Below are 15,725 nucleotides of genomic sequence, written 5' to 3' on the forward strand. Positions count from 1 at the left end.
CCCAGGCCCAAACCCCTATTAAGTGCTAACTCTATGTGGGTGTGAAGCTCCCAGGGTACTAAGTGGAGATGCTAATTCAAGAGCCAATCATAGGAGCCTAAGTTCTGGCCATTCAGATGATGTTTGATGATACCTGAAACAGTATAAGAAGAGAAGACAGAGCTATTTGCCCAGGGCTCTCACTCTTGGTGGCGTGCTGATGTGGAGTCTCTGGGCAGCTGTAGTTAAGAGCCCTCCAGCTTGCCCGGATGTCCGGACTTGGTTTTCTTGGTAACTGTGAATTGTATTTGGTCTGTCTGTTGATGTTTGTAATTTTTTTGTATTTGCTCCGAAGTTCAGGGTGCTGGATTTTTCCCCTGAACTAAGTGAATGCTATTTGTATGCTGGATTAAACTTGTCGACCCCTTAATGTTGCTTTCCTTAGTAAAGCAGATCAAAAGAACCTGGGCTTTAGCAGCATGCTGGTAGTGTGCTTGTTGTTGGGCTTGTGTTGGTCTTTCACCCCCACAACAGCTGCTAGCCAGATTGTTGAAACAAAAACCTACACGATATAATGCTGAGTGAGCAGAGCAGAACCAAGAGAACATTATACACAACCACAGATATATGGTTTCTGTGATGACTAACCCTGATAGACTGTGCTCTTCGCAGCAATACAAGGTGCAAAGACAACTCCAAAGGACTCATGATGGAGAGAGCTATCTACATCCAGAGAAAGAACTATGAAGTATGAATGCAGATTGAGGCATGCTGTTTGCTCTCCTTTTTTTCCCTTTGTTTTTTTTTCTCTTTTGTTTTTTTTTGTTTTGTTTTGTATTTTTGGTTTTGTTTCTTCTTTCTCCTGATTCATTCCATTGGTCATAATTCTTCTTTACAACTTGACTATCGTGTAAATAAGTTCAAGGTGAAGTTATATGTAGAAAATATATTGGATTCCATGCCATCTTGGGGAGCAGGAGGGGGAAGAAAATCTGGAACTCAAAATTATGTGGAACTGAGTATTGTAAACTTAAAATAAAAAATCTTAATTATTAAAAAAAAATACACGGGGGTCAATTTCTTAAAAAGAGAAAAGATAAATTGATTTATTTTTTTCTTCTTTTTTGAAATCTTCCCAGGAGAAATTTGGAAAATTTCCCATGTCTCTTTGACTTTTCTTTCCTGTTGTCATTGTCTTTCATCTGTAGCTCCCCTTTGGATGTCTGTTGTCTGCCAGAGATTTTTTGCCTATGTGGCTGCTGATCATTGCCAAGCATATAGCCAAATCGAGGGACCTTTGCAGGTAGCTTTTGGTGAATGGATGACTTAGGAAACACAGAATCTGAGCAAGATGACAACAGAATTGAGTGGTGTGAGGGTCTAAGTGTACCATAATGGTGACATGGATCGCTAAGGACGGGGCAGGCACATGTCTGCTGGGGCATTCGGAGTATTAATTTCAATCCTACTTCCTCAGAGCCATGCAGAGGTGTTGGTATGGCCAGCAATTGTGCTTGAAAAAGATGTTTCATTTCCTGAACATGGGGACAACCATTTGGGATCCATGAGGCACAAGCTAAACAGACCCTATAACTGGATGATATGAGTTCATTGGGCCAATTATTAGTACATTGACTCTTCTGCTGTAGAATTATTTGCTTATAGATGTCAATTTTGATTTTCTCCTGAGGTATAGAACTGATGATGGCATTTATTATTCTTATAGGGACTATCCACCTCTCAATGGTGAGTGGCTCAATGCCACTTAAACATTGAGTATCTTTATTCCGGAGCTGGTCTCGGAGCCCCGGTTGAGTCTCAACTTGATCATCACAGTTCATTTTAACCTCAGTTGGTATGTCATAGCTGGTTGGAAATTTGACCTTGGGGATATGTGTCTTTACAGACACGGCCCAAGATCCTGGATACTCTGGAGATTTTGTACCATGGTCCAGGCCATGTATAGGTATGGAATGAGTGATGTTGGGGCTTCCTGCAGACTGAACCTGCAGGTCAGGCCTATGATGTACTGAAGCGTGGGAGTCTGAGCCTAGTGGCATTGCTTCCTCAAGGCCTGGGACTGGCAGAGATGTGGTCTGAATGTTTGGGTCTGGTACATCCTCCTCAGCCTGGGGTTTACGGCCCGTTTGTGGTGTCTGCTGGTTTTCTTCTTCCTCTGGATTTTTGGTCTGGCCGTCAGGACCCAGAAAAATGACCCGGGCATAGAGGTCTGCTGCAGCTTCAGCTTGGCAATCAGTGCCAGGGTAACGTGTAAGCTTGTGATCTGAACCCAGCGACATGGTACCCTGACCATTAAGGCCCAGCACAGCCTCCTCAGCTCGCGGGTCACAGCCCATTTGGGTTATTGCCCAGTTTTCCTGTTCTTCTGGATATTTTGCTTGGCGGTTGGATCCCAGTGTCCTGGATTCCCGGTGGCACACACCTGACGTCAGGGTGACCGGGGCGTTGAAGTTTGCTGTAGCCTCAAACGGGTGAGGTATGGCCTGGTGGTCTGGTCCCAAAGGTATTATTTCCCCAAGGCCTAGGGCTAGTGGAGACGTCCCCTGAACGCTGGAGCCTAGCACAGCCCCCTCAGCTTGGTGGTAGTGGTCAGTGGCATTTTGGTGCCTAAGCCCCGCTGAAGGTATGGTCGAGCGATCCGATCCTGTTGGAGGTATTATGTTAGGGGCGGTATCTGGTGTAACCTCTGGGTTTGGTATAACCTTCCGTGTCGTGTCCCTGGCCTCAATCCAACAGTCCGGGTCCTGTGGAGTCGTGTACTGGTTATCAGGGTCCAGTGGAGCATATGTCCAATTGTCCTGGCCGGGTTGAAGTGTGGTCAGGTGGACAGGGCCCAGTGAAGATTCAGTCTGATAGTCCAGGCTTGAGGGAATTGTGTTTGGATGGTTAAGGCCTGGCGGAAATGCAGTTTGGCCACTACAGCCTGGGACAGTCTCCTCCTGATGTTTCGGGTCCCCAGGAGACTCTGCTTGAGGGTCAGAAATGAGTAGAGGTATAGCCCAATAATCAAAGCGTGGTAGTTCCTCTGTCCATTGGGCGTGACCTAATTTATTCCTAACCTGATGAGGAAGGCTTGTTGGAACTTTTGCTCTACTGCCGGCATGTGGCGAAGGGATAGTCTGATGGTCAGGGTGAGATGATGATCCAGATATATGGTCAGAGTATAGAAAGGGCAAAGGGGTGGAATCGCCCCAATGAACTGCGTGGGACAAAAGATCAGAAGTGGTTTTGGCCCAGGGTCCATGGCCAGCTGATGGTGTAGCTGTTGCCCTGGCCAGGATCTGGGGACATGATGATGACTCCACCATGACTCTGCTCTGTGAGGACAGGGAAGGTGTGCATGTGACCCAGTGGTCGGGGGTAACTTTGGCCCTGTACTCAGGGCAAAGTGAGGGCAAAATTGTAACCCTGGAATTGTGTTTACAAGGCATGGATGGTTTAGCTGTTCTCCTAGGATGCTCAAGTTTGGGTAACGGTGCAGTCACTGTCCCCATGCTGGAGGAGGGTACCTTGGCAGCTGTTACTCTATGTTTTGGGCACAGCGTCAGGGGGAGAGGTGTGGGCCTGTGATCAGGAAGGGATGATAGCTTGGTTCTGGTATGATGCTGAAGGTGGGCCATCTGCTCAGCTCTGGACCTAACTCGTTCTTCTTTACTTAATGGAGCAATCTGATGAGGCAAGCCTGGCAAGAGCACTGACTTGGCCTGGTGACAATGGCCATTGGTAGGGACCTGGGGCCGAACTGCTGATGAAAAAGATGACTATGTGAGGGAGGATAAGACACAAAATGGATGGGAAAGACAGCTGTGGAATAGGGAATGACAGGTGTAGGAAAGGTTTACAGGATTCTGAGAATAATAATATCTTATATTGGTGTAAGAATCTATAGTTTTCAAAGCACTTTCATAAAGCATTATTAGCTTAACTGATCTCTTCAACAACCTCAGGAAGGTTGTCAGTCTTAAACACAAGGTCATTGAGTCATTTGGCTCAAGGTCACATAGTCTGGAGTCAAACTGAAACTCAAAAAACAGATTGAGAAAATGTGAAGTAACTTACGAGACTCCAACACTAGAGTCAGAAATGGAACCCATGTGTCAGTACCAAGAGCTGAGCTCTTTCAATTAGATCACATAATCTCTGAAGGCCTCAACCAAAAATATGCAGACTGAACAGATGGGAATTTCAAAAACAAGGGAACCATGGTTCATACTTGGTGACTCCAGAAAGATGGAATGGGAGCCATTTGAATGCCAAAAAAACTAAAGGTCTCACCTTTTGGAAAATGTCTTTGGTTTTTCCCCATTTGGCTCCTGAAGGTTGTCCTTGAGAACATATTAACAAATAAATGAACAATTAAAATCGCCCAGTAATAATCAAATGACTGATTCACCATAGTTACAATTAGTCCTGCCCTGTTCTGCCCTGCCTGGAGGATTTCCTAATTTCCTAAGGTCTCCAATCAGTGATTAGGATTGAGTAATATAAATTTAAAGTCTCCTCTTTACAATTAGTCATTGTCTTGAGGCTCCTCTCTGCTCAACTTTATTATAATCTATTCTGTTCATGTAACTAATAACTTAATTGTCATGAAAGTATAAACAACTGAGAAAAGAGTAGAGTTACCTACCTAGGTCATTTTCTTTTAAGGGCAGAATTTTTAAAATCTGCCAGTGATTTCAGGTGGTTACTTTCTTAACTGGGGTGAACTCAGTCCCCCTGAATCATCAATTACCCAAGATAAACCTTATCTAATGCTGTTTAATTTTTGTGAACCTCATCCCCCTTCAGGTTCACACAACTCCCAACTCTGCCTCCTCAAAGAAGTCTCCAGAAATTTGCGTCTATAACCACAGTTTAAGTGTGATTAAATTAATTTAAGTTTAAGGTGGTTTCTGGAGAATTTTGAAACACTCCCGTAGACAATTTGGAAACAAACCGAATCACCATAAAATCAGAGCTGAGTAACACTAGTATAAAACTCTTCAAAACTCAACTCTGATTGCCAATACATACAGAGAGGAGTCATCTTGGGTGATAACAGCCCCCTCCCTTCACCCCTTGCCTCCTGTCTCCCCATTCCAAAGTGATCTCTCACCAAAAGGAATTTAAAGAAAAGCAGGAAAAAATATTCCCAAGAACAGGAACCAATCCAGGTCCAAGTGGTATCTATAAGTTTCCTTGTTTGGAGGAGACTAAGAGATTAATAATTCTCCAGTGGAAATAAAGCAACTGAAAAAATGTCTGTTCAGAAAAATCGTTCCTCTCTCCTGCAGGGATTGATTGTGTCCTGGAATGCAGAAAAACAGTTGTAGATCCTACTAAGACTGAACCTTTGGCCACTCATCCCAAACAGAGGCTTTGAAGCTGCCCTGAGATCATAAAGCACCAGCTGTCCTTTGTTCCCCAGAAAGTCATCTCTAGGAGATCAGTCAGGGTTAGAGCAGGGCACTCATGCACTACATGGTGCTTGACTCCCTGTAGTTGGGAATATTTGGTTTCAATCTGTCAGGTAATGGTGAGCAAGTCACTTCACTTCCTTGATTTCCTCATCTAAAAGAAGAGGGATGGATCAGATGTTCTCTGGGGTCCTCTCTAACCCTATTTCTGTATAATCCTATGATGTCCTTCTTCCTATGGGCTATGCTAATGCTCTAAACCGAAGCCCACGATGGAAGCTCTATTAACCAGCATCAGTTGGTTCTCTCCAATTATATACCCAACCCCTTCAAGCTCTTTCCTTCTCCTTCTTTCATTTTTGGCCCCAAAAGGGTGTTTTTTCATCACATTTGTCCCTGGGTGCCCTTGAACCTGACTCTTTTCCCTACATACTAGGAAGAATTTCAAGTAGAGCAGGAAATGGGATTTTTCAAAAGCTCCTAAGATAAGAAACCAACTTAGCCAGCTGAATTCTAGCTTCTGCCCTAAGTGTCTACAAGTTGTTTGTTTTTTTAATACAGAAAAACAAAGGTCCCAAATAACAAGTAAGGTCACTAAGAGTAAAATCAACTAATTCTGAAAAACAGCGATATCTCCAGAGAGGACTGTGTCCTTGCAGAGAAAACTGATTTGTTTCCTCTGATGCACATAGTAGGACTGAACTTTTGATGATGTTCTATAGACAGGGAATCTAAGGGTGCTATGACATCATAAAGCATTAGTATCCTTTGCCTGACTACAGGCAGTTTCTTAGTCAATAGGACTAGGTAGGATGATGACAGAGGGGGAATGAGGAGTTGAGGGAATGGACTCAAAAATAGAGAATGGTGTCTTCCTAGGGCTATACTGATAGAATGAACACAAGCAACCCTGCATTGAAGCTGGAGGCAGTGAGATTGGAAAGAGCACAGGTTCAAGAATCAAAGGATCTATGTTCAAATCCTCCCTCTGCTGCTTACTATCTGTGTGACCTTGGATATATTTAATGGCCATAGACCTCAGTTTCTCCTCTTTGAAATGAAAGGTCTCAGATGGTTTCTAAAGTTCCTTCTGGCTCTAGATTTATGAGCCTGCTCAATTGGATTTTATTTCTCAGCAATTAGTCATCTCCTTGCTTTTTCTGAGCAAAATTTAGATTTAAGTCCTGGGTAGATGAAGGCAATTTTATTGCCTTCTCCCTGGTGCTTTTAAGTAAGAAGGAGAAAGCAGTTGGTCCAAGAATGAATATGTGGTTTCCCTTTTTGGACGATGCTGAAGATGAAGTCATGTATCCATCCGTATTGGGAAATGGGGCACAAAGGAAGTAGCCCAACGATGTTACACAGAAGCAAATTTAGGCTTGATGTCAGAAGGCAGGGGAAAGCTTCCTAAGTATTAAAGTTGTCTTTGTAACCCTAGTTATCCTCTTTTTTATCCCCGGCATAAAAGAGGAATGGATTACATCAATAAGTGGGGTGTTTGCCCTCCTTGGAGGCCAGGCATGTTGCAGTGGGGAATCCTTTTCCATTCAAGTTGGGCTATGGGCCCATCCAACTCTCCAGTTCTGTGTTCTTGTGCATCACAAGCTATCTACAATTTCAGATGGTTGAAATAAATCCTCAGGAGGTCATTAATGCAAGGCTGCATGGCATGGTAAATAGAGTGCTGGAGCTGGATTCAGAAATACCTGTACTCTAATCTCCGTACTTAACTGTCTGTTTTGCAGCATTGTCTCAGACAATTGGAAACCAACTGGATTTACCATAAAACCCAGAGCTGAAAAGAACTGGTCTAGTTCATTTAGATCTCTTCAAAACCCACCTGTTTCCTAATACAGACACAGAGAAGAGTCATCCTGGGTCACACATCCCATTACCCTCAGTTTTTTTCCCTCCCTAACCCTCTTAGTCCCAATTCCCTCATTGGTCAAAATGCACTTTGCAAACTATATAAATGGCAGTTATTCAGTTCAAGTCAATAAGCATTTATTAAATGTTTACTGTATGCCAGGCATCCACTAGGAACTGGGGATACAAAGACAAACAGTCCCTGACTTTAATGTGCTTAGAATCTGTTGGAGGAAATGACATATACATAAAAAATTAAATGTAGAGTATTGAGAAAATAATTTCTGGGGAGAGGTCACTAGCACCTGGGGTGATTCAATAGGCTTCCCACAAGAAGTGACACAAGCTAAGTTTCAAAAGAAACTAGGGATTCTTTGAGCAGGAGGTCAAATGAGTGAAAAGAGTCCATCCTAGGCTTGGAAGTAAGGGATGAACGTGATCTTCATGAGGAACAACAGGCACATCATTCTGGCTAGAAAACAGTGCATGAAAGAGAGTAATGTGAAATACACCTAGAAAGCAAGCTACTGCAATGGGATATTTCATACTTTAGAAGTCAGGGAGAACCACTGCAGTGACTTGAGTAGGGTGATGTCATGGTTAGACCTTTGTGTTTTTGGATTATCAATTTGGCAGCTATGTGAAGAATGGATTGGAGAAGGAAGAGGCTAGGGAACCAAATAGGAGGTTCTTGCAATAGTCCAGGTGAGAAGTGATGAGGACTTGAACTAAGGTGGTGGCTCTTTGAGTAGAGAAGATATAGCATGGAGGTAGAATCAATAATGTGGGACAATTGATTATAGAGGTGAAGGAGGGGTTGAGTAACCTCTAGGTTTCAAACTTGGGGTAACTGGAAGGATAGTGATACCCTCAAGAGGAATAGAGCACATAAGGGAGGATTTGAGTGAAAAGATAATGAGTTCTGTGGAGTGTGAGTTGCCTAGGATGCCTAGTTCAAAATGCCCGTAGAAAGGTGGTGATGCAGGAATGTAGTTCAGAAGAGATATTGGGGCTCACTTTAGAAATCTGGTAGTGATCTACATAGAAGTGATGGATGAACCCACAGAAGTCAATGAGATAGTGTAGAGATAGTAGAGAATAGGACCCAGGACAGAGACCTGAGGTACATCCATGCATTGGGTTGGGGCAAGGATGATGATCTTCCAAAGGAGACTGGGGACTAAGTGAAAGCAGTGTCATGAAAATCCAGACAGGAGGAGGCATCTGGGAGGAGAGAGTGGTCAAGAGTGTCAAATGCTGCAGAGAAGTCAAGAAAGGTAAGAACTGAAAAAAGCAATTAGCTTTGGCCATTAAGTGATCATTGGTAACCTTAGAAATATCAGTTTCAGTTGAATGTTGAGGTTAAAAGGGGACAAAAAGTAAATGGGAATTGAGGAAAGGAAGGAATGAGAATAGATTCCTTTTTCTAGGAGTTAAGCTATGAAAAGAAAGATCTAGACCAGTATTTTGAGAGGATGGTAGGATGAATTAAATATTATTTAAAGAATGAGGGAGGTCTTGATATGTCAGTAAGCAGTAGAAAAGAAGCTAGCACTTAAGAAGAAGTTAGAAATTGAGGGGAGTAGGGAGAGAAAAGAGTGACCAAAAGGGCAATCTATTGAACGAACTGGGAGGAGTTAAAATGATGGGCACAAATAGAAGTGGTGTCATTTGCAAGAAAGACTACTCCTTCCTCCAAGAATGAAGCAAAGGAGGAAAGAGAGTATGCTTCAGCTGACTTATGCCCACCATGTGTCAAAACCCTTTGAGTTAACCACAGCTTTGATTCTCAGGACACTGTAGCATCCCATGATTCTTTACTGTTATGGCAGAAATATCTCCTCTCTGAGTTTAGATGATAGGTAACTGCTACCAAAATATATTTACCAATTAACACCAAGAAAACACAGGTGTTCCATAAGGCACCACCACACATCCATTAGTTACTGCAAATGGAACCATTAGTTACTGCAAATGGAGAAGTTTTGAATGCTGTGGATGAGTTCACTTACCATGGTGTTATACTCTCCAGGGACGTACACATTGATAATGAGGTTGACACATGCATTGCCAAAGCTAGCTCAGTGTTTGGGAGGCTCTGAAGGAAAGTATGGGAGAGAAGAGGTATTAGACTGACTACCACACTGAAGATCTACAGTGCCATTGTGCTGACCTCATTGTCATATGCTGGTGAAACCTGGACAGTCTACCAGGGCCATGCCAGTAAACTGAATCACTTCCACTTGAATTGTCTTAGGAAGATTCTGAAGATCTCCTGGCAGGATAAGATACCAGACACTGAGGTCCTTTCTCAAGCTAAACTGTCAAGCATTCAAATTCTGCTTCAGAAAGCACAACTCCAGTGGGCTGGCCATGTTGTTCAAATGAAAAATGTACACTTGCCAAAAAGTGTATTTTATGAAGAATTCACACAGGGCAAGCATTCATACGGCAGTCAAAAGAAGCGATACAAGGACACTCTCAAGGTCTCTCTTAAGAACTTTGGAATTGATTGTGTGACATGGGAGACACTGGCACAGGACTACTCATCATGGCGTGCCCACATCAGAGAAGGTGCTATGCTCTATGAGCAAAGCAGAATTAAAACAGCTCAAAGGAAATGCAAGATGCACAAATTTGGAGAATCCACTCTAAATGTTGACACAGACTATTTGTGTCCAACCTGTGGTAGAGCCTTCTGAGCTTATATTGGTCTGATCAATCACAGCTGGACACACTGGAAATTGACTCTAGCATAGTGATATCATTTTGGTCTGCTTCAAGAACAAAGGACGATAACCAACCACAATACAGAAATTAAAGAAATATAAATAAACCTGGGTTTTATTATGCTTCAGCATAAGTTCAGGTCTCAGAGAAAAAACAATAAGCCTGAACAAAAATAAGGATTCTAACAAGACCTATTGTAGATAAAATTACATTGGTGTGCCAGAGAAATAATTCCTTTACATATTGTAATCTTGTACATTCCCCTTAGGCCATAAAAGTTAAAGAAAAGGCAGATTCATAATCCTATGCTCCCTTCAATGTCAAAAAAGTTGAAAAAACTTATTTGAAGAGAGTCATAATCTCATACATAAACAAATCTAGTTAAACAGACTTGATAGGTAACCTAAATCAAGTTACAGAACAAACTGCTTTAGAGGGTTCACAAATGGGCTGATTGAGGGGGAAGATTAACATGTCACCAAAGAATCAGAACAATCATGGCTTCTTATCTAAGGAATATTTAAGGTCTTCAGTAAATTTTCACTTTCCATGGGACAGGTTTTGGTCAAGTGAGGTTAATATTGACAGAAGATAGGCTTTCAGTTAACCAAAAGTTGCAGGAGGAATGGCACTGATCCCCAAATAATAAAAATTAATAAGAGGATATTTTAAATTGCCATACAGTTTTCCATTTCAATGATAAAGAGATCTGCAAAAAGACCTCTTTTTGATCATTCACTTCTAAATAGGTGTACCTACATTAGAATTTAGTCATACACCTCTGCAGGCAAACATAAGCACCAAGAAACATTAAAGCAAGAGTAATACACTAATGATCATCAGCGTTAAATAACATTAATTCTCCTTGATCCAACATGCTCCTAGCGACCCATTCCCAATGTCCATTTAATCAACATATTTCATCTTGGGTCTTAGCTGTCCTATGGGACATCTGATCCTTAGAAACATTTTCCCTTGGAAATAGGCCTTGTTCCCACGGTAACTCTGCAGGGGGATCCTCCCAATATACCTGCTTCCCTGATTCCAAGTCACTTGCAGAGGTTTCCTTGGTAATGTTGAGAAAACCTGCCAGTGATAAGACTCAATACAATTTGATAAGGCCTGACACAACCTCTTAAATTTGGTCTTCCAGTAAGTCGTTCAGGTGGTAAAAACCAGATCAAATCTTATGGAGCTAATCCTACTAGCAACAGACCTATAAAAGAAACATGAAATTAAACCACCCATAGTTCATCTGAAAGTGCATAGAATTTCACTTTTTATAATCCACTTGGTCTTTGCATCTTCACCTTAACTTTGTACGTGATTATGGACAATCATCTACAGACAGAAGGAGGAATCTTAAAAAGGATCCATGAGGGCTTAACTAAGAAAATGGGCCCTTCTGTCCCTTACTATTATCAGGCAGAAACTTCAAAACAGGAAAAAAAACTAACATAGTTTTTAAAATTTCTTCACAATGTTAATGCAATTTTATGTGTATAATCCTTAATCCAACTGTGAGAACTTATTGCTACTAAATAACCAAAGCCTGTTTATGGGAAGTGGGGTTTCATTTGTATATTTAATCAAACCTGAAAGATACTCAGTACTTTGTTTTACACTAACAGTCTTATTCTCAATTACTTTCAGGATCAAAAGAAAAAAATTATTTAAATATCATCTAGGAACATTATATTTACTTGTCTCTTTGTCATTGATCTTAATAGAAATATTTGAAAGCCAATTATATATATGTATATGTATATATGTGTATACACACATATATATTATGTATGTATGTGTGTGTATATATATATATATATTTTGTTTCCTAGTTCTTAGAGAAAACTGTCTAATCTTGTGGCTTTACTACTCCATTAAAATTTAAAACTTTTACGTAAAATTTTAAACTTAAATTTTTTACATCTTTGTCATATCACTTCTTTGTCCTAATCCCCACTTTGAGGATATGTGTGTGTTCATGTGTGTGTGTATGTTTATATGTATATGTATCTCTAAATGCATGTATTTCCATATGCTTGAGTATAATAATAAAACCTAGGTTTTTACCTTTATAATTTCTATGTTGTGGTAACAGTTACCTACCACATGAACTCAAGAAGGAAATATTTTTATCTGTAAAATGGAAGTATTAAATTCAATGGTTTGGAAGGTCCATCCTGGCTTTAAAACAATAGTCCTATCATTTTAGTTCCTTTATTGTATTCCTTTCCATCACTTACTTTTGGGGAAGGGGGGAGCAGGGCCATTGGGGTTAAGTGACTTGCCCAAGGTCACACAGCTAGTACATGTGTCAAGTGTCTGAGGCTGGATTTGAATTCAGGTCCTGCTGACTCCAGGACTGGTGCTCTGCTCGCTGCACCACCTAACTGCCCCCATCACTTACTTAAAGATAGTAGAGTTTGTAGCTGAAAAACACCTTAGGTGCTATACAAAATCCATGTGGCCTTCGTGGTTGAAAACCCTGACAATGTGGCTATTCTAAGAGTGCTTTCTAAAGAGTCCTTGCTGTGGAAGAAAAGCTTCTTAAAACAGAATATGCAGCTGAAAAGATTATCACTGAGGGGCAGTTAGGTGGCACAGTGAGTTGAGCACCGACCCCGGAGTCAGGAGGACCTGAGTTCAAATCTGACCTCAGACACTTGAGACATTTACTAGCTGTGTGACCTTGGGCAAGTCACTTAACCCCAATTGCCCTGCCTTCCCCCCTCCAAAAAAAGAAAAAAGAAAAGATTATCACTGAGCAATAGAATTAGGATTGTACACAGGAAACTAATACCTACTCATCTGCCCAGCATAAGAGCCAGCTAACATTTAAATAGCACTTTACATACATTATTTCATTTGGTTCTCACAACCCTGGGAGGGAGGTGCTATTATTTATCCCCATTTTACAGATGAGGAAATTGAGGCTAAGAGGAGTTAGGTGACTTGCCCAAGGGTTACACGGCTTATTAAGTAACTGAGACAGGATTTGAAGTCAGGAGTTCCTGGCTTCAAGTTCAGATCACTAACCTCTATACCACCTAGCAGCACCTGGCAATAACTACAGTGGTCAGAATCCCTGAAAGCAAAATTGTAAAGTGAGGAAAGTTTGAGGTGTGATCAACAAGACTTAGAAACTTGATTGGATATGGGGGGAGAATTGAAGGAAGAGTTTGGGATGACTCTGAGGTGGTGAATCTGGGTAATTGGAAGGTTGGTGGTACTCTCAGCAGAAATAGGGAAGTGGGGGTAGAGTGTGGTGGAGTGGGGTGGGAAATAGAGTTTAGTTTTGTACCTACTGAGTTTAAGATAACTACAAATGCCCAGTAGGTAGGGAGTGATACAGGACTGGTGCTCGCAAGAGAAAGTAGGGCTGGATTATATCCCTGGGAGGAATCAATGGAGAGATGATAGTTGAACTTATACTCAAGGAAGTAGAGGACACTGAAGAGAGTATGAAGAAAAGACAGAAAAGGACCTAGGACAGTGTCATGGAGGATATCCACAGTTAGGACCGGGACTGACTGAGAAGGAATTGCTAGCCAGGTAGGAGGGGAACTAAGGGAGCACAGAGATAACCATTAAAACCCACGGAAGAGGAAGTTTCCAAAGGAGAGGGTGATCAACAGTATCTGCAACAGTGCTGCAGAGAAGTCAAAAGAAGGTTGAAGACTAAGAAAAGCATGTTGCATCTGGCAGTTCCTTATTGAAAACAGTTGAGTGATGAGGTCAGATACTAAAATGGAAGGAACTGTGAGACGTGAGTGAGAGGAGGAAATGGAGGCATTAATGTAGACAGCTTTTTCTAGATTAGTGGAGAAATATGGAGAGACATAGGATAATTGCTTGGATAATGGTAGGGTCACGTGAAGGTTGTTAAAGTAAGTGATGTGAGCATCTCTGTTCACAGCAAATTTCACCCGGTTCATTCAACAACCTAGATCCTATAACAAATCCATGTGCTATGAGACCAAGACACTCCTTGAGATTCTGACATCTTCCAGGTTGCTGCTTCTCTGCTGGATGGTGCTGGGAGGGGAGAAGGGATGATTCCAGTTTTAGTCAGAATCCTTGACAGGGCTTTGCCTTTCTGTCACATAATACAGATGGGACTTCAGCTATTGTAACAGGAAAGCTTTCCATATTTGAGGATGAGGAATTAATTCCACGTGTTTAGAACTGCTGTCTGTAGGTGACTTCAGAATCCTATCAGAGATACACGGACCCAGGCTTCCTTGTCCATCACAGATGCCAATCTGTGGCACACCATGTAGATATGCTCACATGTAGCAGATGTGTTTTCCATATATAATGAGACCTGGGGCACGGAGATTAGGAAAGGAAGGAAACTTGTTTTATCTAGAAGGAATTTTATAGTTGTGATGATTCCTTTGTATTTTCTATCTCTCATAGGACAATGAAGTATCATCAGTAGGCAGATTGACTTGGTTTTTGATACTTATCACCTCCACTCCCTTTAGTTTCTTCTCCCCTCTGATAGGAGAGCTGGAGAGTGGATCGATGAACTCCTCCCAAAGCCTTCCTTTATGAAGGGCTCAGACGTTTGCTGGTAACTCATGTTCTATCAGAGGCTCTGCTTGGTTTCAACTTGACTGTCCTCTTTTTGACTTCCTTTTGTGTATTGGTTTCCCCCACTATACGGTAATCTCCTTGAGGGTAGGGACTTTTTCTTATTTGTATCCCCTGCATATAGCACAGTGCCTGGCACATAGCAGTTATTTAATATTTGCTGAATTGAATTGAAAGAGCATGTTCCATGTATCCTTGTCCAACTGCATAAAATAACGAGTAAAAAGTAATCATGTGGGGCAGCTAGGTGGCGCAGTGAGTAGAGCACGGCCCTGGAGTCAGGAGGACCTGAGTTCAAATGCGGCCTCAGACACTTGACACACTTACTAGCTGTGTGACCTTGGGCAAGTCACTTAACCCCAATTGCCCTGCCTTCCCGCCTCCAAAAAAAAAAAGTAATCACGTATAAATGACAAAACAGAGGATCTTTTCAAGATAAAAGATGGTCATCATTTAATTTCCTATTCCCTCCCTTGGAAATTTCTCTAGGAGACATCTGAAATATAGACTCTCATCCCATGCCCTTTTGTACCCCCCTCCCCAAGCACATACACTTCCCAAGGGCTCCTGTTCCTCTGTTCCTGGTGGGCCCTCTGCCTGTAGATGGTGGTTAATGTTTAGGTCTTCTCTTCTAACCACAACAGGTCCCTGCCCAAGCTCCATTTAATGGCTGTATTTTGGGCCCTCCGGGCTTAGAGTGAATGTCAGTGGTAACTGTTTCTCTTTGGAACAACAATCCTGAGGGTCTTCCCCTCCCAGCTTGATTTTTTTTCTTTTTTTCTAATTAAAAGGGCCATCCCTTGACTCACTTCTTAAAAATGCCTATTCATTGAATGGGTGTTACCTCACTCTAAGTGAGTACATGGAAGGGCCAGGGTCTCCTTTGGCATCCTGGGTCATCTCCAGTCACCCTGATGAATATCAGGCCACTGGACCCAGATGGCTCTGGAGGAGAAAGTGAGGCTGGTGACCTTGCACAGCCCTCCTTCACTCAAATCAAAGTCAACTGCAAGTCATGTCATCATTTCCCTAATATCGTGGTCCTCGAAAAAGAAAAACAAACACAAGCTCTTTTCTCTCCTGTGACTAACAGTTATCCCTGTACTTTGGTATGATCGTCCATGTGATTCT

At 42.0% G+C, this 15,725-nt stretch overlaps 1 protein-coding gene across 1 annotated transcript; it reads right to left on the minus strand.

The window, feature by feature from the left end:
• Positions 1-1,062: 1,062 nt before the first annotated feature.
• Positions 1,063-5,328, minus strand: LOC118837731. Its single transcript, XM_036744790.1, has 3 exons — positions 5,099-5,328; positions 4,276-4,325; positions 1,063-3,745 (listed from the first exon to the last, which is right to left on the minus strand). The coding sequence occupies exons 2-3, from the start codon at positions 4,304-4,306 to the stop codon at positions 1,086-1,088; spliced, it is 2,691 nt and encodes an 896-aa protein (XP_036600685.1). The 5' UTR covers positions 4,307-4,325; positions 5,099-5,328; the 3' UTR covers positions 1,063-1,085.
• Positions 5,329-15,725: the final 10,397 nt, after the last annotated feature.

The sequence above is a fragment of the Trichosurus vulpecula genome, chromosome 2, assembly GCF_011100635.1.
Source record: "Trichosurus vulpecula isolate mTriVul1 chromosome 2, mTriVul1.pri, whole genome shotgun sequence".
Taxonomy (NCBI): Eukaryota; Metazoa; Chordata; class Mammalia; order Diprotodontia; family Phalangeridae; genus Trichosurus; species Trichosurus vulpecula.

Coding starts and splice junctions, on each gene's coding strand:
- LOC118837731 (XM_036744790.1), bottom strand. CDS start 4,306: ATGGGGAAAAACCAAAGACATTTTCCAAAAG. Junction 3,746..4,275: donor CCAAAGACATTTTCCAAAAG/GTGAGACCTTTA, acceptor CTTTTTCATCAG/CAGTTCGGCCCCAGGTCCCT.